Source organism: Protomyctophum parallelum (genome assembly GCF_964188405.1).
Source record: "Protomyctophum parallelum genome assembly, chromosome: 8".
Classification (NCBI taxonomy): domain Eukaryota; kingdom Metazoa; phylum Chordata; class Actinopteri; order Myctophiformes; family Myctophidae; genus Protomyctophum; species Protomyctophum parallelum.
This window is the reverse complement of record NC_139703.1, coordinates 20,197,184-20,220,292: the sequence shown is the minus strand read 5'-3', so window position 1 is coordinate 20,220,292 and position 23,109 is coordinate 20,197,184. Positions and strand designations below refer to the sequence as shown.

General features: G+C 44.7%; 1 protein-coding gene across 1 annotated transcript in view; it reads left to right on the top strand.

Moving 5' to 3' along the window:
- Positions 1-23,109, top strand: part of LOC310862535 (cadherin-22-like) — a gene marked incomplete at both ends in the record, with an annotated part of 133,421 nt that overhangs the window by 60,715 nt on the left and 49,597 nt on the right. The window contains one exon of the mRNA XM_083770479.1: positions 11,870-11,991. Within this exon, the coding sequence (XP_083626605.1) occupies positions 11,870-11,991 (122 nt within the window). The remainder of the gene's footprint in view (positions 1-11,869; positions 11,992-23,109) is intronic.

Genomic DNA, 23,109 nt, shown 5'->3' with positions numbered 1-23,109 from the left:
TTAAAGAAAGGCAGCAGTAGGCCTGCTTGTGTTTAGTGTTTAAGGACAGTCTTTCAAAGAACTATATGAGATTTGAGCTGCGCAAGAAAATGCCATGACCAAACACACGCACTCAATTCACACACTACTTGTAGTCCACTAACTGGGTTCGTAACTCTCAGTCATTTAGCTGGGGACTCCCAGGCTGGAACCCCCTCAAGGACCCCCTGGGGGTCCTGATATCCCTCAGTGAGAACCAGTGTGTTCGAGCCACCATCAAAGTCCTCCCCTATAGTGACTCCATCATTATACAGCAGTTCATTTTCTGCACTTTTCTGCACTTTCTTCAGACATTCATCTCAGTATAAGTGCTGTGTGATTGTCGGTTAGCGTTAGACACAGTAAATGCAGCTTCTGTACGCTCCTACACTCCCTCCTACACTTGCCTGCCTGCCTGCCTGTATGTCTGTATGTCTGTCTGTCTGATTGAACATTGTATTAACAGTATGGGTACATTGGGTACATTTCAAACGAAAGTATACGTCAATACAAAAACTGCTACGAGGATAAAACCAGAAAAAACACTAAGACTTGTTTACATCAGGGTCCTCCATTTTGAGGGTGAGGGAGGGGGACTTTAACTTTTTTTTACAGGGGTCAGTTTTGAATTGCAGCCGGCCGTAATTGAAGGGACAGACAGTATGGCTGACAGGAAATGGGAGAGAGATGGGGGAAGACATGCAGTAAAGGCCGTGTCGGGCTTGGGAGTCGAACCCGCGGCACACTGCGACTGGATTACCAGTCGGGTGCCCAGATGGTTACTCCACCGCCTGGGCCTGTAATTGCTCTTTCAGAGTGGTTTTGAAGGAGTCTAGGGATTCACATTTCTTACATGTCTGTCTGTCTGTCTGTCTGTCTGTCTGTTTGGAGCTAATCTCACCAACCACTGGACATCACATACTATGTTTCATACTTTAAAATGTATAAAAAATAAGATAACATTTTAGCATTAAGTCAAACGTGGTCCTCTGATCAGATTGACACATTGTCCATAGATGATTGGTGTCACAGATTGGTCTGAGATCCACAATGGAGCCACGCTGTTCCTATGTGGTTTCTGAGGTCCAAAAGATTATAATTTTTTTGTATTTCCAAGACCCCCAGTATAATATGACCTTAATTATCAGGTCTCATGGCGTCAAGATCTGGAGGCTTGGGCGATGCTGTTTATCCATTTTGAATGGCCATATAGCCTTGGTCACGCCTCCAGGTATCAATTTAATACGTAAGACCTGGTAATTAAGAAGTGCAAAATTGCACCGTTTACAAAGGAACCTAATGGACCAGTTCCAGTTGGTTTCTATAGTTGTCAGTTATGTCAAATGGGTAGCTTGGGATGCCCTGGAACTCCCTCAGTGACCACCACATTGAGCCTAGAAAATTCAAGCTTCAAGGCTTGAATCAGAGAAATTAGAAATAATAACTTTTCCTCTTCAGTGATCAGCATTGTGACCATGTTGCATCTTGACAAATGTAACACATTAGAAAGCAGTAATGTTAATGCATTCCAAATGCACATTGCACAACTAGTTAGTCAGTGCCCAATTAAGTGATCCGCTAATTAGCAAACAAAATTAAAAACAACATTTTGTGCTCCTGCCTCCTGGCTTAAATTGTTTGATGGAGAAAATCAAGGAAAAGCCCACACACAATTGATGGGAAAAACATGGCTCTGAGGGGGATTATATTACATTAGAATCTCAAAAAGTAAAGCTGGTTAAAGCACGCAGACTCACTGCCTGCCAAGTCATGGCACCTGTCGAATCAAGCGTCCAAACACTTTCTGACTCGAGCTGCCAAAATAGCCAGCAGCTTCCCCGGGGCGGTTCTACACATGGACCACGTAGACGGTCACCCTAGGGCGCCCCCTGCAGGGGAGACACCCACTGGAAAATAAGTGTCACTGATTTGAAAATATAATGGAACAGGAACACGAATAAAATAAACCTATTCTATAATGCAATGGTTAGATGTTCTTCATGCGAGCACGTTGAGGCGTTGAGTCTTTCCTACAGTAATCATTGTCGAATAACCACATGAACCCAGCTAGCATCCCTATAGGGATTTGTAGTGTAGCAAATCTTTGGCAAAGAGATTTTGTAGAGGGAAGAATAAAAAAGTATAGGTTAATACATCATTGTAGCATACATTCAATATGTAATGCAATATTCTGCTGGTGTTATATGGCATCCGTCTTTCTGGAAGAGGACAAAGAAAACATTATTGTTTCTCACGACTTGTGAGTGGAAACAATCCTGTGATCTGACTTGATCTTCCTGGATAGTTTTGTCATAAGTAGGAGATAGACAGAGAGTGAACAATGCAGTAACTCTAGAGCTGCTGCGGCTTGACTTGAAGGTGTGTGTGTGTGTGTGTGTGTGTGTGTGTGTGTGTGTGTGTGTGTGTGTGTGTGTGTGTGTGTGTGTGTGTGTGTGTGTGTGTGTGTGTGTGTGTGTGTGTGTGTGTGTGTGTACGTGCACGTATGGCTGTATTCTCTACCTTTTTGCAATCTCTAAGGAGTGGATGTAGTGATTTGGGGATTGTATGTAATGCAAAAGAGATTGCATTCTGCATTGTAATAGTTCCCCTGCTCAACACCAGGTGAGAGAGAGTGCACAATGAAATGGAGCAGTCTTTCTTCCTCTGAATTCCACACGTCTCTTGGTGCCTTTTCGTATAGCCACAGATACAATAGATTCATGCAAACAATAAAATGCAACAGTAGCCCCTCAGCAAAACATTTCCGAATGAAATTTAAATTAGTTTTGTGAGGCGTAAATTTAGAGCCATAATTCTCAAGACAAATTGTGTTCTTTTGTATTCCTCTTTACGCTTGACATGACTGTAGGCACATTTTAATGTTAATTGGCCGTCAGACACAAACACAAGGGTGCAGACATGCATGCATGCACACACACACACACACACACACACACACACACACACACACACACACACACAACCACACACACACACACACACACACACACACACACACAGTGTGTACTATGAGAAGAGATTGTACTTTTACTCAAGTACATTTTGAATTCTGGACATTGACTTTACTTATTTACGTAATGGAGTACTTCTATATTACTTTTACTTAAGTATCACATTTTAGCAGTGTTTTCCACCACTGCTTGTTCCTCTCCCTGCCAGGGAACAAAACACTTTATGCACGGAGACAACTGGTCACGAGCCACAGTACTGCATGGTTGTCTCCTTTACTGCTCTGTCACGAGCCACAGTACTGCATGGTTGTCTCCTTTACTGCTCTGTCACGAGCCACAGTACTGCATGGTTGTCTCCTTTACTGCTCTGTCACGAGCCACAGTACTGCATGGTTGTCTTTACTGCTCTGTCACGACTCACGAGCCACAGTACTGCATGGTTGTCTTTACTGCTCTGTCACGAGCCACAGTACTGCATGGTTGTCTCCTTTACTGCTCTGTCACGAGCCACAGTACTGCATGGTTGTCTCCTTTACTGCACAGTCACGAGCCACAGTACTGCATGGTTGTCTCCTTTACTGCACAGTCACGAGCCACAGTACTGCATGGTTGTCTTTACTGCACTGTCACGAGCCACAGTACTGCATGGTTGTCTCCTTTACTGCACAGTCACGAGCCACAGTACTGCATGGTCTCCTTTACTGCACTGTCACGAGCCACAGTACTGCATGGTTGTCTCCTTTACTGCTCTGTCACGAGCCACAGTACTGCATGGTTGTCTCCTTTACTGCACAGTCACGAGCCACAGTACTGCATGGTTGTCTTTACTGCACAGTCACGAGCCATAGGGACATATCATTTTCCTGGACCGATAGTGACCGTATGATATCACCATGCAACATGTTTTTATTATATATTTTTTTCTTTCACATCCAGACGGTTACAGTAAGTGGAAAAAGGTAGTCCCTTCTTTATCTCTGCTCTGCCTCCGTATGAATTGCATGCAGATACTTTGCAAAAGGAGACAATTTTCTCTTTTTAATCAAAGTTTAATGAATGCTAAAGGGGAGGAGGGAGGGAACGTGGGACATGAGGCATGGCTCAATTGAACAAAAACCTGGAAAATAGTCAGAATGAGATATCAAATTCATTATGCAAAACACCGAATAAGTCACGGCGGCATTTACAGACTTTGGCGAGGGCTGTTCATGAGTAATTGGATGGGTTTGGTTGTTGACCTTAAAGAAACTGCTCCTTTTTGCGGAGGACATCTATTATCCAGAGGATCATGTGGGGATCAACCTGGAGATCGTTCAGCTTATAGTGCAGAGGATGTGAGGCTGCATGCAGTTGAAAGCAGAGGAAAAGTCCCCAAATAGCCATAGCCTGTGCCCTCACCCTATTGTGAAATTACTTTAAAAAGAAGAAAATATCAACAATAGCCTATCAGAGACCTCACAACACAACTTGTTTGAGCTTTTATTTGCTAGATTAATAATTTATATAAATTAAATTATCTTTAAATAATACATATCTTTAATGATTTTTAGGGCTGTCCCCGACTAAGGATTTGTATAGTCGACTGATAGATGAATAAATTAGCTGTTAGTCGACTAATAGTCGACTAAGCAAAAAAAAAAAAAAAACTTTTTTTTTTTTTGCCCCAAGAAAATTGTATATAAAAATACAATATTTACAAAAATATACAAAAATATTGTATTATTCCACTAGGTCTGTGGGGGACATAAACACATTTGAACATTCTGACTGTTCAAATCTTTCTTTTTAACAACTGAGAGGCTTGTCATTAGCCAGATTGAGCACAGCAGGTGAGATTGAGATTCTGGAGTCTATCAGGCCAGCACACTGTGCGATTCAAGTCACAGGCAGTGGCACATTGCCACACAGGCAGACACACTCCAGATGCACATTGGAGATTTGAACAGTCAGAATGTTCAAATGTGTTTATGTCCCCCACAGACCTAGTGGAATAATACAATATTTTTGTATATTTTTGTAAATATTGTATTTTTATATACAATTTTTTGGGGCAAAAAAAAAAAAAAAAAATTTTTTTTTAGTCGACTATGAGGTGGTCAGTCGACTGAGACCCGTTCCGATTTTATATAACTATTATTTTCATGTTTCTTCTCCTTTTTAATTGGCCCCTTTGACTGCCCCCTGGGGGCTGTAGTCGCCTCTTTGAAAGCCTGTGGACTAATGGTTTGCAAACCAACCTGTCTCACTGGGACGATAAAGACTGTCAATTCTGCCAAATAAAGACTGGAAAATCAGCTCTCAGCTGGTGCGGAGGATGAGGTCAAACCTCCATGTGTAGTTTTGAAGTGTTTTAAGTGTACTACATACTACATAGCCTACGTATACATTTGAGTGTTAGCCGGGATTAATTTGGCTGTATTGCTTCTAATGAGAGACATAGACGTGCCACTGCAACGCGTCCATTAAGTTCCTGGCACTCAAAGCTATATGAAAAGCAACTCATTGACTTTACCACTCATTTTGTCCCATTGTGGGAATTCATAAACACTTACTGAAATAGCTGAATTGCCATTTTATTATCAAGTCAAGTCACATTATTAGCACATTTCATATGACAAGCGCAGACTCAATGTGCCTCAAAAATATTAATAAAATGCAAAAGTCACCAGTGACACAATTTAACACAATTACATATCATTAACATGAATCATGATGAACAATGAACTAATACAAAGAAGGTTGAGTTTTTTTTTAAATAACTACACACTCCAAACCTAGCTGAAAGTTTGTGAGAATAGGTAGGTTTTTAGTTTGCTTTTAAAAGAAGACAATGTTGTAACAAACCTTAAATCAACTGATATAGAATTCCACAGAGTGGGACTATAGTGACTGAAAGCACCATAACCTGATGTAGAGTTTATCCTGTGTATAATGAGGAGATTGTATGATCTAAGGCAGCTAGGGGTGCTCAGACTTTTTTGACTAGAGAGCTACATTCAAAATGACCTGCTCAACAAGATCTACCCAAAAATATGTATTTCATTGCTGAAAAAAATGTACCTGAGGGGTACATTTCAATCAATCAATCAATCAAGTCACCTTAATTCAAGTGTCATTCCAAATCTTTTTTTTTAGAAAAAGAGGAACTAACCAGGTGCTCAATGGAGATAGCAAAATGTGATAATGATAAAAAGGTGCTCACACGGATAAAAAACGGGATCAAGGCATAGAGAAGGATCCGGGCACACACAAGTGAAAAATGAGGAACGCCTTTATTAAATTAAAAGGGCAACTGCCAACATGTTTCGACCAACAAGGTCTTCATCAGGGCAAGAATGACTCTTGCTGTCAATTTATTAGCAAAGGAAGGCACAACTCAAGACCTAATGTTTTAGATGCCGACACCACTGTGTGTTGTACTGAATTTGGCACACTTATGGAGAATGTCTGTAATACAGCGTAAGCGTAGTCTGTGCATGACTGGGCTGTCTGGGCTCTACACAAAGACCAGCAGCAGGCAGATAGAGCACATTCATACCCTCATTTCCCTCCTGACCAAAGTGACATTTTAAAACAAACCGTTTCCTAAAGGCGAACAGGCTGAAACCACTTGCTCGCTCTGCATGCCTGCTGCACGCATACTGTAGCACACACAAACCCAGGCACATACAGACACAGGCTGTATGCAGTGTTGGGCAAGTTACTTTGAAAGCGTAGCTTGTAAAGCTACAAGTAGCTCACCATGGCAGTAGCTTGATCAAGCTACATAGCTACCCCTGGAGAGATGTAGCTTGTAAAGCTACAGCTACATGGAAAAAGTAGCTCAAAGTAGCTCAGCTACTTTTTATTTTTCAGCGTTAAATTGAGAATGTACATGCGGGAGACCCCTCCTCCCCTCTGGGAGACCCCTCCCCTCTGGGAGACCCCTCCTCCCCTCTGGGAGACCCCTCCCACCCTGCTCCCCTCGGGGAGACCCCTCCTCCCCCTGCTCCCCTCTGGGATTCCCCTCCCACCCTGCTCCCCTCTGGGAGACCCCTCCTCCCCCTGCTCCCCTCTGGGAGACCCCCCCACCCTGCTCCCCTCTGGGAGACCCCTCCTCACCCTGCTCCCCTCTAGGAGACCCCCCCACCCTGCTCCCCTCTGGGAGACCCCTCCTCATCCTGCTCCCCTCTGGGAGACCCCCCCACCCTGCTCCCCTCTGGGAGACCCCTCCTCACCCTGCTCCCCTCTGGGAGACCCCCCCACCCTGCTCCCCTCTGGGAGACCCCTCCTCACCCTACTCCCCTCTGGGAGACCCCCCCACCCTGCTCCCCTCTGGGAGACCCCTCCTCACCCTGCTCCCCTCTGGGAGACCCACCCACCCTGCTCCCCTCTGGGAGACCCCTCCTCCCCCTGTTCCCCTCTGGGAGACCCCCCCCCACCCTGCTCCCCTCTGGGAGACCCCTCCTCCCCCTGCTCCCCTCTGGGAGACCCCTCCTCCCCTCTAGGAGACCCCTGCTCCCCTCTGGGAGACCCCTCCTCCCCCTGCTCCCCTCTGGGAGACCCCTCCTCCCCTCTAGGAGACCCCTGCTCCCCCCTGGGAGACCCCTCCCACCCTGTGATACCAGGGCCAATCAGAGGCCAATTAGAGGCAGCTGTCAAGTGCTGATATGCCCTCAAAGCAATCAGAAAAAGGAACAGTCCTTGATTTTTCAAAGGGGGTTCTAGTACAAGAATTAACACAGCAACCAATGGTCAAAATTAATATATTTCTTTCATGTTATTGCCCAAAATTGTAGCTTGTAACTTGAGTAGCTAAGCTACAAAAAATGACCCAAAAGGTAGCTGAGCTACTTGACGAGGTACACAAATATGAATGTAGCTAAAATACCACAAGCTACAGCAAAATGTAGCTCAGCTACGTAGCTCAGCTACATGTAGCTTAATACTCCCCAACACTGGCTGTATGTTATACACATATACAGTTAAATCAAGTATAATTCACTGCCACAGAGATCCGCTATACAATTTAAGATACCCAGCATATGGCGAGTGTCGAACAGACATCGAGCACGACGGTCATCTGTTGAAATTGTTTATTCGTTTACTCCTCTATCCGAACGAACACAGAGTTCGAAGGTGCTTCTTGGAGCAGAGAGCATTGTCTCCAAGGATATATAGTTTATCGTCCTATAGTGTGTGAGGACAGGGGTGGTGGTGTATTGTGTGTGTGTGCGTGTGTGTGTGTGTGTGTGTGTGTGTGTGTGTTTGTGTGTGTGTGTGTGTGTGTGCGTGTGTGCGTAAATTAACACAATCGCATTGTGAGCTTGTAGATCTGCCATTTTCAAGATATTTGAAAAATTGAGATGAGACATTCTGCATAATGAGTAGTTTCTACTTTTGGTACTTTTAGTGCATTTTGATACCAATACTTTTGTACTTTTACTAAGTAAATTTTGAATACTGGCCATTGAGTTGTAACAGAGTATTTCTACATTAATACTGGTACAACATGTGAGTACTTTTTTCCACCACCGATTACATTTGATGATTGCTCTGTCCCGGCGGTGACATACCAAAGCCTACACGGGTTGTGCAGTCGATGCTCTGTGATTGGCCAGTCGTTGTGATTGACAGCCTAAACCTAACCCTAACCTTAACCTCAGTAAAACTATAACTAAACCTAACCCTAACCTTAACCTCAGTAAAACTATACCTAAACCTAACCCTGACCTTAACCTTGGTAAACTTAACTTGCCCAGGGGCGTGGTTATAAGCACAACCCGTGTAGGAATTAATATGTAGCGTCCTGGCGGGGTCTGCGCAGCTGCAACACAGGAGTAAATTAGAAGAAGAAGAAGAAGAAGAAGAAGAAGAAGAAGAAGAAGAATAAGAATAAGAAGAAGAAGAAGAAGAAGAAGAAGAAGAAGAAGAAGAAGAATAAGAATAAGAATAAGAATAAGAATAAGAATAAGAATAAGAAGAAGAAGAAGAAGAAGAAGAAGAAGAAGAAGAAGAAGAAGAAGAAGAAGAAGAAGAAGAAGAAGAAGAAGAAGAAGAAGAAGAAGAAGAAGAAGAAGAAGAAGAAGAAGAAGAAGAAGAAGAAGAAGAAGAAGGAAGAAGAAGAAGAAGAAAAGAGATATCTGGCACTGGAGGAGCTCTCTGTCCATTTATATTCCTGCTGCTCAGGGAGGGAAAAAAAACAAACAAAACAAAACAGTCTATTAAAACTGATTATAACCCTGCATTGATGTGAGGATTATGCTATTAGCTGAGACCAGGATTCCCATTAGCTGCTGCTGGGCTGCTCTGTACAGTTAGATAGGGAAAGACTATCACTCCATTGCTCTGCCCTGTGTGTGTGTGTGTGTGTGTGTGTGTGTGTGTGTGTGTGTGTGTGTGTGTGTGTGTGTGCGTGCGTGCGTGCGTGCGTGCGTGCGTGCGTGCGTGCGTGCGTGCGTGCGTGCGTGCGTGCAGACAGACTTCTAGTCTGTCTGCCTGTCTGTCTATTTCTATAGCACCAGAAGGGCTGATTGGTTGGATGTTTCAACCTCTTTTTTTTGTTACAGTTTCACCATTTGTTTAATGTGTTGATGTACATCTGTCTGTCACCATGTGTGACGCTATAATCTGTTTGCTGTGTATCCGTTGGTCTTGCCTGTACTTGCTTGCTGTCCGTATTTGTTCAGTCAGTGTATTCAGTGGTGGAAAGTAACTAAGTACATTTACTTAAGCACAATTTTGAGGTATTTGTTCTTTACTTGAGTATTTCCAATGTCCAATGTGATCTGCATTGGAATTGGAATCTGATTAGATCTGCTATTTTCAAGAGTTTGTTTTATATATTTGAAAACGGGACATTATGCATAATGAGTACTTTTACTTTTGGTACTTTAAATACATTTTCATGTCACTATTTCTGTATTGCAGTATTGATACTTTTACTTAAACAAGTAAAACACGTTTTCCACCACTGTATATATTACAGTATGTGCCAGTTTCCCTATTTCTGTGATCCATGACTTATACTTAGTTGTGCGCCTCTTTCTGCACACCACCCGTCCCACGCTCAACCGTGTGCCGTTAAGTATTACCCAGGCGTCATCCTCTCGGTTTGAAAGTGCTACTCAAAGTGCATTAAGTGCATTAACCGCATGGTAACAGCTGCTGGTTGTACACTGTTATACACATAAACTATGCTGTAATTAGCCAGCATATCTACACCCTGTGGTTATTGCAATTACGGGGTGATCGCACATAAAGAAAGTAGATTAACTTATTTAGAGGAGAATGGGTCCTCTGTTTAAATTTCTCCCTTACTCTCTCTCACCCTCCATTTCATCTCTGGCTCCCAGGCTCCCTGCTGTACTGTTGTTTCCAGCAGCAAAATGCTAACTTTTGTCAGACATAATCATGCGATTAACAATGGGAATTAAGATTCAAGGAGTAGTACAGAGCATATGAAGTGGGTTTTAATTGTGCTGATTAGGCTTAAGCACATTAAGCAGCTGTGTCGCGTGTGTTAACTAACTATATTCTATTCTTGCACAAATTTACTTAAAAGAAAAAGATACAACACAATTACATATGGTGACATTTATTTGCCTGTTTATTGCCTGTTGCACTTCAACTAATTAAACAGCCATACAATTTTCTCCATTATTGGATGTTAAGGCCCGGGAGTGAAAATGGGCTCACTCGTTGAGTCGTTTGCCAAGTTGTAGAACAACAGTAGAAATGGAGGTGCTGGTGTTGGGGATCCAGGTTTGTATCCTGCATGGGTATAGGAGGTGAATCTCACAGATTGCAGCTTTAAGGTTTGTCTAGAAAGTGATTGAGGTCATGGATAGAACTTTGGGAGTCTTGAGATTTAAAACCTCTTATCCCTCAGCAATGCCAAACCTCAACCGGCTGCCTCATGATGGAAATGATGTCTGACTCACTGGTCAAAATATAGAGAAGTTTGCACTCTAAATTCAAGGCTTACTATAGGACTGAAGATGGATGCGAGAGGCTAGCATGAAAGTCCATAAACAAAAGAAAGGTTCACAAGAAAATGAACAAAATGTGGTTAATTTTCTTTCTTCATCTTGTGTTGTAATAATAATCAAAATCTACAAAGTAACTAGTAAATGAGCATTTGTGCCATGTCGTAGACATGCGCAGAGCAAGTTCAGTCAGGGAACCTCAGTGCAGTTGCTGCCGGCCGTTAATTGGGCCTCAGCATCACGCTCTCATTCACATGATTCACTCAGCCAATCACACACTCACTCCATCTTCATACCGGCTACTTTAACTGGAGGTTTGCATTCCTCCTCCTGCTTCCTTCCTTGCTTACTGCTGCTGTATCAGCGCGCTGCTGTATACAAACCTGCTGCTCACCCACCTCCACCCCAACTACCACCTGTCGTTTTGGATCTACTGTTTAGGTAGTGACGGGGGATTCAGAGTCCCTATGGTCGGGACTGATTCGCTTGATCTGAGTACCTAAAAACCAGATCCAATACATCGCCAAACCATAATAAATATATTGCTCATCTTATATTCAATAAATATAATTATATTCCATCCATTCTTGAGTTGTCCTGACTGAACTAAAGTTTTCAAATAAATGTAGTGGAGTAAAAGTCCAATATTTGGATCTGAGATGTAGTGAAGTAGAAGTAAAAGTATTGAAAATTGGAAATAATCAAGTAAAGTACAAAAACCTCAACATTGTCTTCTGTAGATAACCAGACCATGATGTCCCATTGTCTTCTCTAGATAACAGACCATGATGTCTCATTGTCTTCTGTAGATAACCAGACCATGATGTCCCATTGTCTTCTCTAGATAACAGACCATGATGTCTCATTGTCTTCTCTAGATAACAGACCCTGATGTCTCATTGTCTTCTCTAGATAACCAGACCATGATGTCCCACTCAGTGGTCAGTATCCGTATCCTGGATGTGAATGACAATCCTCCAGAACTGGCAACACCATATGAAGCTTCCATCTGTGAAGACGCCAAGCCTGGTCAGGTAGGCTTTTCAAAATCGTCCGGAAACAGAATCACGATCACTTTGTGAGCACTTTGTCTTAGCCTTTGGTGCCTTTGGTTCCTGTATGTCAATGATTCAAGAAGTGAATGAGAGTAAAATTGTTTGATTTGGATTCCCCAGCCTTGTAGCAGAAATAGTAAAACTACAGAACATAGTCAAAGTGAGGTAGGCACCACCTGCTAGAGGGCAGCACGGGTCCATTCGGAACCGAACACCCGAGAGCCGAACTGTTCGGATCGTCTGAAATGCAGTTAACCGAAATAACCGTGAGGATCAAAATAGACATGCGTGCATTGTTATTATTACATTCTAAAGTCCATATAGTCAACGAGGGCTGGGTCTCGTCATGCACCTCGACATGAGCGATAGCGCTCTCTCTCTCTTTCGCTTGCGCACACACACGCGCACACACACACACACACACACACACACACACTAGAGGGCAGCACGGGTCCATAGAATTGGACCCGGCCCGAAACGGACCCGGTGATATCAGAACCGAACCGATCCGGATCTGAGAACATTCTAATTGGCCGCAGACGGCCCGGAACGGGACCCGACATTTTTGGAGCCGAGAAATTTTGACCAAAACGGCGCTGATCCGATCCGAGATCCGGACCCATAGTGTGTTCTCTGCGATATTATAATGCTTTAACATGACATGAGACTGCTCTCTATGAGCAACGTGCACCCCGCCGCCTCTCCAGACAGCGCAGCGGAGGAGGAGGGTTGCAAACTTGCATAGGCTATAGTGCATTTTTGCGCACCAACATTCTTACCAGAGCTGTTGACAATCACAACAAAACTGTCCCACATTTTTCCTCCGAGGTGGAAAGCCTGGTGATGCGAGGTTAGTCCCACATTGCTTGTTGCTTTGCGTTTCACCTCGCTCGCTGAAGGGGGCCACCATGATTGCATTAATATAGCCATGTGTGTGACTGTGTGTGTGTGTGTGTGTGTGTGCAAGCGAAAGAGAGAGATAGCGCACTCTCGCTCATGTCGAGGTGCATGACGAGACCCAGCCCTCGTTGACTCTGTTCAACAGACAATATGGACGTTAGAATGTAATAATTACAACGCACACATGTCTATTTTTTAAACCCATTTTTTAAGTTGAAGGGTTTAATTTATAAATCTCGGATCCTCACGGTTATTTCGGGTATTCTGCATTTCAGATACCCGAAACGAGATCCGCAGCTTTGAAATGGAACCGACCCGTTCCCCGACGGCACGTCAATATTTTGCACCCGACCCGGCTCGATTCTCAGGTCGGATCTCGGGTATTCGGGTCCGGGTGGACCCGTGCTGCCCTCTAACACACACACACACACGCACACACACACACACACACAGCTGGCTATATTAATGCAATCATGGCGACCCCCTTGAGCGAGCGAGGTGGGACTAACCTTACGTCACCAGGCTTTACACTTTGGAGGAAAAATGTGGGACAGTTTTGTTGTGATTGCCAACAGCTCTGGTAAGAATGTCGGTGCGCTAAAATGCACTATAGCCTATGCAAGTTTGCAACCCTCCTCCTCCTTTGCGGCGCTGTCTCGAGAGGCGGCGGGGTGCACGTACGTCGCTCATAGAGCAGTCTCATGTCATGTTGAGCATATAATATTGCAGAGAACACAATATGAGTCCGGATCTACTGTATATCGGATCGGATCAGCGCCGTTTTGGTCGGACCAGTTCCAAACAGTCAAATCCTTCTCGGCTCCGTTTCAGACCGGATCCAAAACTTTCGGAGCCGGTTCCGGGGCGGGTGCGGCCAATTAGAATGTTTCTCGGTTCCATAGCCGTTCGGTTCAGATATCATTGGTCCCGTTTCGGACCGGGTCCAATTTTATGGACCCGTGCTGCCTTCTACCACCTGCCCTTGCCCTCTGGACTGCAATGTGCCCTTTTGAAGAAAAAAAAAGGTTATCAATTCTTGATTAAAAAAAAAAGCTTCTAATATATTATTTTTCCCCCAAATCTATAAATCTCACACTATTAAGGCAACTGGCCGGTTCGACGCGCTGCATAAGGTGCCTTTTTTTCACTTGAGCACCTGCCCCTCTAAATGTCTGTGCACGCCACTGGTAGGCACTATATTTTTAGGCATGTTTGATATATTTTGTTTTGTCACATTAACTCGGGTCAGCGTCATTATTCCGATGACGCGTTGGTCCGACTCGCCCCATTACTAGGCAGCTCAACAGTGCCACTTTAGGTCACAGAGCGGTATTGCCACATTCAAGCCGACATACATGGATACATACATACTTATACGGACACACATACCTGTTCATTGGAGTCGTTAGGCACCGCAAAAAAACCTAAATTGCAACTTTCGTGTGACACTGTAATATGACAAACATACAACATTGAAATATGGAAATACACGGTTTGTGCTGAAATAGGAAATGCTGTTTCTGGTGAAGATAACATGTCTATGGTATGTATCCACCTCTGATAAATCATTTCAGACGTTGTACTTCCACCAGGGTCTTGCCAGGTACTGGTGTTAGTAGAGCAATCACCTTGTCGTTGATATTCCTTCTTCTTTTGTTTTCTTCCTACTACGACAGCCAATCACCATGCCTCGACTCGCTTGTCTGAACTGTTTCATTATGGCATGCTGCTGGTTTGGCTCTTTTTCCAATTGGACAGCATGATCTATCTGACACTTTGTTCCAGAGGCAATTTAGAAACTCAACTCAAAGAAGGCACAATTTGCCAAGTGTACTGGTGCCAGCAGTACTGCAGTTAAGTGAAATGTTTAGTTTTTTTTTAGTATTTCCAATTTCCAATACTTTTACTTCTGCTCCACTACATCTCGGATCCAAATATTGTACTTTTACTAATTTGAAAACTTTAGTTGCTAGTTACTTTATAGATTTTGATTATTACCAGTAAGACGCCTGACGGCGACCTCACCCTAGGTTGCATGCATGCATCCGCCTGGATGACAGCAGACTGCTGGGCAAGCGCTGGTGCTTTGGTATGGGGGATCAACATGTGGAATGAATTCTGTACTGGCCATTATATGGAGTGTCTTGAGTGTACAGGGTTTAATGAGGGCTCAGGTAGGGCTGGGCCTTAATTTTCGGGCCTGTTGAGAAATCTAGTTTTCGCCGGCTGCTGGGCGTGGCTGCACTAATAACTTTGGGCATCGAAGAGGAACGATGGATGGGGAAGGACCAACGTATGGAATGTCAGAACAGGTTCTGACATAGATCCATATATGGAGATCTAAGGGTTTGAGGTCAGATGTATAGTTGCTAGCCAATATTGACATCAGGGATCTCCATATATGGGCTTACTTTTTCCACAACTGGGTGCCAGAAAGTGGTTCCCTGCGTTTTTTCACCCCAAACAGGAAGATTTATTCTGCGTTTCTTGATGCAAGATGCAGATTGAAAGTGAGATACTTCGCCGATTCCAATGTTGTATTTCTGTATAAATAAACAATATGGTTGGTTTAAATAAATAAGGCTTCGGGGTATCTCGGTTTCCAGCGTAGTGTTACACCTGCCAAAGCTGTTGCTGCGTGCTATTTCACAAGGGGATCGCTACGCAACACATCGTTCAGTATTTCATCTCTTACATAACCCCAGTACATGATCTATCTGCGAAGGATGCGCACAATTCTAATAATTTCATAGTCAGCTCATTATAAATACATGACTATATTATATGCTAATTGTGCAATAATATGCACAATTAGCCATAGAAACATGGAAGACTAAACTTGAGAAAAAGAAGACCATGGAATTGTGACAGGGTAGTTTTTTTTATAGTGGGGGGCAGGGTTCTTGAAGACTCATACGCTGAGTTGTCTGTACTCAGATTTGAACCCATGACGTTGTGTCCCTACTGAGCTAGAGCTATCCAGACAAAATCAGTTGTTCTATTATATATCTCATAACGTTTGGTTTATTTGGTTAATAAAGTTAAACTCCAGAATGAATTGTGCGTACAACATTATCTGACACTGTTCAAACTGTAGAGGCTGTCAAAACAGAGGTCCCCAGCTAAATGGTTTATAGTTACGAACCAAATGGGCCGTGATGATATTGTAACCATTTAAACTCTCTCAGAGTTTAACCCTCTAAGACCCGCATTAATTTCTACTTGCAAAACATAGATTTCAACCTTACTACTACTTTGTACTACTAGGACTAAGACAAAAAAATATGTAAAAAAAAAAAAAGGTTTGATGAAACATTTATAATAATTATATAATAATATAATAAATTAATAATTTACATTTGGGGGATATCTTTCACAATAATGAATAAAACATGTTCTAGACATTCTAATGATCACAAAAAAACATAATTATATTACAATTATTTTACTTACTTTTATTAGGGTTAAAGGTCAAAAGTCATAGGTTAAAAAAATTCCGGAGATTTTTTGTGTGAATTTCAGCCTCTGTGGGGGGTATTTATATGCAAATATCATGACCAATGGCATTGAAATGGCATTGCAATGAACATCACTGATGACGTTTAGGTGAAAAAAGAACATAAAGAAATCATCATCATACTATAATTAACCGAATGTCTGTCTGAATGAATGTCAGAAACACCACCTTATCTCCTCATTGCCTGCACCAATCGCTCCCACTTTTCACACAGGCATTGACCATAATAATATGGAGGTCTTAACGGAGCCATTTTTGCAATAAGATTAATAATGAATTTATTAGTGAATAAAAACCTGCATATTTGTCCGTGGTCTATCTCCGACCGAGCCACACTATTAGCACACATCTCTCCATGCCAAAAAAAATCTGCACGCTCCCAGAATCCAGCTAGGCTACATTTTATCGACGCAACTGTCATATTTACTGTACAGAGTAAAGAGTGCACGTGCGCACGCACATGGAGTGGACGGATTGTTTGATATACCAAAACAACCCTTGCTTAGCACCTCGCTAAAAGCGTGTGCGCAGGCTACTCTGAGGTGGGCACCCACTGTCGTTATAATAGGAACCTTCTGCCCTTGCCTGGCTGGATTAGTGTGTGTGTGTGTGTGTGTGTGTGTGCAGACTACTTTCGCTGTGAGTGTGTGTGTAAACTACTTAAGCTGTGTGTGCGCACGTGCGTATGTGTGCGCGTGCGTCATCGCGTGGCCGTTTTCAGTTCGCTATAAACACAACACGAGATACAACTGTCTTGAACATAAGCCACACACACACACAGCGTGAAGTGGCTACAGCGCACGCTCCGGTGAAAACAGCTAATCTACAAGCTCACAACATCACAGGTTGCAAAAGCCATGAGTTCTCTCAAGCCAAAGCTCACAATTGAGACCGTTTTGGACGCAAATCCACCTGCAAATTGGATCTGTGCGACTGTCCATATATAGGTGCATGTCAAACTGGGGGTCCTTGATACTTTTCAAATGGGGCTCTGTGGGCTAATAAGTGTAAATGTTGCGGTCCTTGCTCTTGCCATGAAAACGTTTCCCTACCATGCATTTGTACTGTAATACTTTCATGTTATACTGCTGTTTTTATTCATAAAAACACACACACACACACACACACACACACACACACACACACAAATATATTATACAAGTTGAAATATATCAGAACGGGTAAGGACTAGTAATAATAATTACGTAATTAATTAAAATAAAATTGTTGCTATAAAGCAACGCTGGGTCTTAGAGGGTTAAATAAGATTGGGGGGTCCCAGGGATAATAATTGTATTAAATGGTGCCTAATGCATTATCAAATTGAATTCCTCGACAGGGTCACTTAAGTAAAAAATTGTTTGAAATCTCTAGAGGCCGTCACTAAACAACACAAAAACAATCGATCTGTCTGAAGAACAGTCCATGTGTAGTTTAATAGTTTAGTAGCCGTATAATACCTCCTAAATCCCACACCAATCACCTTTAGAAATGGACAGAGTCATTAACGGTATTTTACTCGGTGTACTTAGTCAACAGGCCCGAGGCTCAGTTGGACCCAATTAATATCTGCAGAGCAGAGGAATAATTAAAAAAGCAAGGCATTAAAGTGGGGCCCTCCATGCTGGAAGCTACATTTATATGTGTAATGAGGCTCCTCTTGATCTGCAGACTTTACTGCTTATAGCCTCTCTGTGCCTTCGCAACCCCACCACCTGCCTCTGCACCCCCCCCCCCCCCCCCCCCCTCCTCCTTGAACATTGTCTGGTCTGATCTCGCTCACTCCCACCTTGCTACATCTTCCATCTAGACAAGTCCACATTAACCTTCAACTCCTAATCATACAGAGACAATTAGTCTTCCGGCAAAAAAAAAGGTTGTCGTGCTCGCAGCATTGTAAACGAAGAAAGGTTCGTTAATGTTCTCATCAGAGAGGAATGCACTTAAATATTTCACAGAGAAATTATGGGCCAGAGGGAGAAAGATCTGCACACCTGGAGGGACACGTCTGTCTGTCTGTCGTAAAATTGGTTTTGCACTTAGTGTCTCAGTCCTGTGGTCTTTCACTCTCTAACCCTGTGTTTGTCCTTTTAATATATATTCTGGGGAGTTCTGTCAGACTTGACTGCTGAGATTGAAAATGTGTTAGCCTGGGGTCAGAGACTTTCCAGCGATCATTCTCACCCCTGAGGGAATACAACCGACTGAGCCTTTGAGAAAATGCCTTCTCTTCCATCTTGTTGTTTTTTTGTTTTAATGATATAACAAAACAAAAGCTAATCATAATGAAAAATGAGATGGCCGGCATATGTTTTAGAATGTAATAATGTTTTAGACCAGGGATTTGCCTTGTGCAGGTGTCCGTCTTTAATGTTTTAGAATGTAATAATGTTATAGACCCAGGGATTTGCCTTGTGCAGGTGTCTGTCTTTAATGCAGCAGAGCTATTATGTACTGTGGTAGTTTATTGTTTCTCGCTCTGTTTTTGTGGCAGGGATAGGGTTTTATTTTTATTGATCGAGTTCCAATCAATCCATTAATGAATTACTCCAGCCATATAGACCCTTCGCTGGTGGGTGAAAACAAATCTCCCCGTATAGAGCGACTGGCAGCAAATTAAGTCATAACAAAGTTCTCTTTTAGAGGCCTTTTTGCAATTTTCATAAGATGATGTCGCACACTGAAAATGGCCCATGTAAAAGCGTATACAACGCGTTGCAACTATGACATGTTGTGAGCTTGTAGATCTGCTATTTTTGTTGTCCGACACAGTCGTATATCATGATTTTGCAAATAGAGAATATGCTCATGACATCATTATCATCATACCCGGAAGTTATGCGGGAACGCCTACTGAGAGGCAAGAAAAGTCCAATCTGAGGATTAAATGACGTTAAACTCACTTTTGCCACTCGATTTGCCACTCACTTTATGCATGCACATACCCTCAATCTTTGATTTGAACCAGGCTTTGAACTGCCAGTAATCTGCCCAATATACTGCAGAAATATCTTCACCAAGCAGATGCCACTTTTCTTGGGAAAAAATATATTCTTGGCAAAATGATCTCGTCTCATCATAATCTCAAAGCAGAAGCATGAATGGCTCTCTCTGTTGTCCATTAGAAATATCCCGATGAAGATACGGTACATCTGACACTATCTGAGAGCAGAGCAGCTTTAAGTTCTGTGCCAGGTTGATGCTATCTGTTTGATGAGCATGTGGATGAAATATATCAATTAACATGATGACGTTGCATGGGAAGCCTTTGTCTTGGCTTATCTCTCTATATATAGGGCATTAACGTTTCAATCCATCCAGTGAATATAATTTTAACCACTTAAACTCCAGACCCCGGTACAGGCCGCTAGGGGTCTGTGTATTTGGCCCCGTCCTTTTTTTTTTACTCTACACCAACTCAGTGAAATAATTGCTAAAATTGCAGATTAGAATGTTAGCTTATTATGACATGTTAGCAAACTAGTACAACTGCATTGGGTGGAGGTGGTAATTTAGATCCTGTGTTCGGGTATAGGACCACTACTGGTCATACATGGACTAACATAAGAACAATGCACTTAGAGCACTTTGTCAAGCCTCTGTGACATCTTTTACATTTTAACCACTTCAATTGTTGTGTTGTTCAGAAAACTCCAATACACCAGTGGTCCACTTTCGTGGACCACAAGCCACTGACTTTCTCCATGGCGAAGACGTCGGAGCCGTGGTCTGGGCGTCAGCAGCGTCAGCTCTCGGCGATCTCCGAGTTCACCACGTTCTCCAGCTGCAGTGCGGTATAGGAGCCGACCCGTAGTCCTGAATCTCCGTGTCCGTGGCCTGATATGCCACCATGGTGGCATAATCAAGCCCCAAGTGGACGGACGCCGCAACTGCCCTCGACAGGCAGTCGGAGGTTATCTTTTCCCACCACACGCTGGATATCCGTGGTGAACTCGGAGATCGCCGAGAGCTGACGCTGCTGACGCCCAGACCACGGCTCCGACGTCTTCGCCATGGAGAAAGTCAGTGGCTTGTGGTCCACGAATGTGGTGAACTGGCGCCCTTCCAACAGTAACCTAAAGTGTCTGGTGGCGAGGAACAGACCCAGCAGTTCTCTATCAAAGGTGCTGTATCGCTCGGCGTCGCGGAGCTGCTTGCTGAAGAAGGCCAGCGGCTGCCAGGCACCGCCGACCCACTGCATAGTTAGAGGCGTCTGTTGTAAGTGCGACCGGGGCAGCGGGAGACGGGTGCGCGAGCAGAGCTGCGTTGGCCAGCGCGGTCTTGGCAGCCTCGAAGGCTGTGTTCATGGCCCTGAGGCACCCGCAAGAATTCGAAAAGGCCAAAGGGGGTGATGACAGCCATCTTCGGTATGTCTTGGGGATGCACTGGAACCTGGTTATAGCCGCGCACCAGGTCCACCTTGGAGAAGATGACGGCCCCCGCCAGGTGGGCAGAAAAGTCCTGAATGTGTGGGACGGGGTACTGGTCGGGGGTCGTGGCGTTGTTCAGGTGACGGAAATCGCAGCAGGGGTGCCAACCACCGTCAGCCTTAGTCACCATATGTAGCGGGGAAGCACACGGGCTGTTCGAGCGCCGCACGATGCCGAGGCGCTCCATAGTCGAGAACTCCTCTCTGGCGATGGCCAGCTTGGCCGAGTTGAGGCGTCGGGCCCAGCGTAGACTGAGGGGCCCAAGGTGGTAATATGGCGTGGTGAGGTCGGGAACACTGGCGAGCAGGCGTTGATATGGGTCCCCAGTGGTGAGCGTGTTAGACAGGCAGAGTGCTCCGGCCCCCCAAAGCGTGCACGGGTACGAAGCAAAAGAAAGGGCATCTATCAGGCGACAGTTCTTAACGTCCACCAGCAGGCTGAAGGCACAGAGGAAATCTGCGCCCAGGAGCGGCGTAGACACAGCAGCCATAACAAAGTCCCAGACGAAACGCCGCCCGCCAAAACACACCTCCACATACCTGGTGTCGTAAGTGCGTACCTGTGTGCCATTAGCGGCGTCCATCTGGGGGCCGTGTCCACCGGCCACGGTGTCCACGGCCTGTGCTGGCAGGATACTGCGTTGAGCGCCGGAATCCACCAGCAGCCGCCGGCCTAGCCTCGGTACCAGGCTTCCATTTCTGTTGGTGCGAAAATTGAAAGCCTGGAGGAACGCATTGGCCGCTCTGGTCTAAAAGTGGGAGTCAACCCTTCCGGGTGGGCGTCGCTCCAAATTATGTGACGTAGCGCTGCACTACGGGGGAGAGGAGGGGCCGGGGGTGACGGAAAGATCGATGAGATCCAATCAGGGCGTGCGCAAATCTGAGCCGCGCCCCGCCCCTCTAGACCAGAAACCTAACACGTTAGCTCAGGCTACCGCTGGCCAAACAAGGAGTCAGTTATGAACAGCAGCTTGCAGTCACGGCCGGCGCCCATGGCCGCTAACGAGCGCCTGCCCTGGCGATTCCCTGCATCTTGAAAGTGCATGGTTTTCGACACTGCTTGGCCTTGGCCCCAAACCTGGCGTGGTAATAACAGAGCCCGTCGTCGGTCTGGCGGCGGGCCGTCACCGCAACTGTGGTGTCTGCATAGTCCTCCAGGGGCGGAAGTGGGGTCAAGGAGGTGCTCTGGTGGGGCAGCAGGGCATGGACAAACTGCTGTTGGTTGGCTAGGAAAACCCTGTCAGCCAGGCCACGATAGTCCTTGGTGGAGGAGAGGGGTTAGTGCTGTGCGCACAGGCACTGGAAGCTGCCGCAGGAAAACGTGCGTAAAAAGGAACGATGGATCAGTTGATCCCAGCACAGCCAACATTCTCTCCATTAACTCCGACTCCGAGGCTGTTGAGAGACAGCAGACGGTCCGCTTTCTCCAGCTCAGACAGTTCATAAAGCTTAAGTAGGAATGTCTTTAGTCCCTCGTACTTGCCGTCAGCCGGTGGAGCCTCCAACAGCATCACCGTACGTGCAGTTGTTGAAGCATCTAACGCCGCCACAACATGGAAGTATTTAGTAATATCCTGTGTTATTCCTCTCAGCTGGAATTGGGCTGAAACCACAGCCGCGGGTTGTGTTGCCAAAGGTTGGGCAGTTTGACGGTCACAGCATAGACGTTAGCATGCATGTTCGGCGCAGCAGCGTTGTTGTTTTCTTCGATGTCTGACATTGTTTGTATTCACGCCACGGGGTCACCAATGTGGGGTAAGAAACAGCGAGAGGTAGTTTACTTAATCCCAAAAATGTATAGCATTACACTGTAGGCAGCATCAGAGTCAGAACAACAACACAACACTAGTTTACCCGGAACCGGAAACCCTAGTCTAACCTGCACCCTTCATCCTCATCATCCTCTTAAAGGCACAATGTCCATTTGGTGAATGTCTCTGTAAGTCTCTAGATGTGGGTCACCACAAAGAGACCTAAAATACCTAAAATGGGGATTTCAATGCAAATAGATGAAACTATGTACTGGCGACCTCTACTGAAAGTGACGTCAGACTTGGGTGCTCTATAGACCGATTCCGTAGCGGGTCTCATGGTCGCAGCCTACGTATTTCCTGTAGGCGGACTCGACGTAGCTGCGGGGTTTAAACCCTCACCAGGCGCACCTCTTCCAATACAGTGAACGGCAGAGTGACTGATGTTAGTTTGCCTCAAACTTTACTCCTTTACCTGCTTTTTTACTAACACTAACATT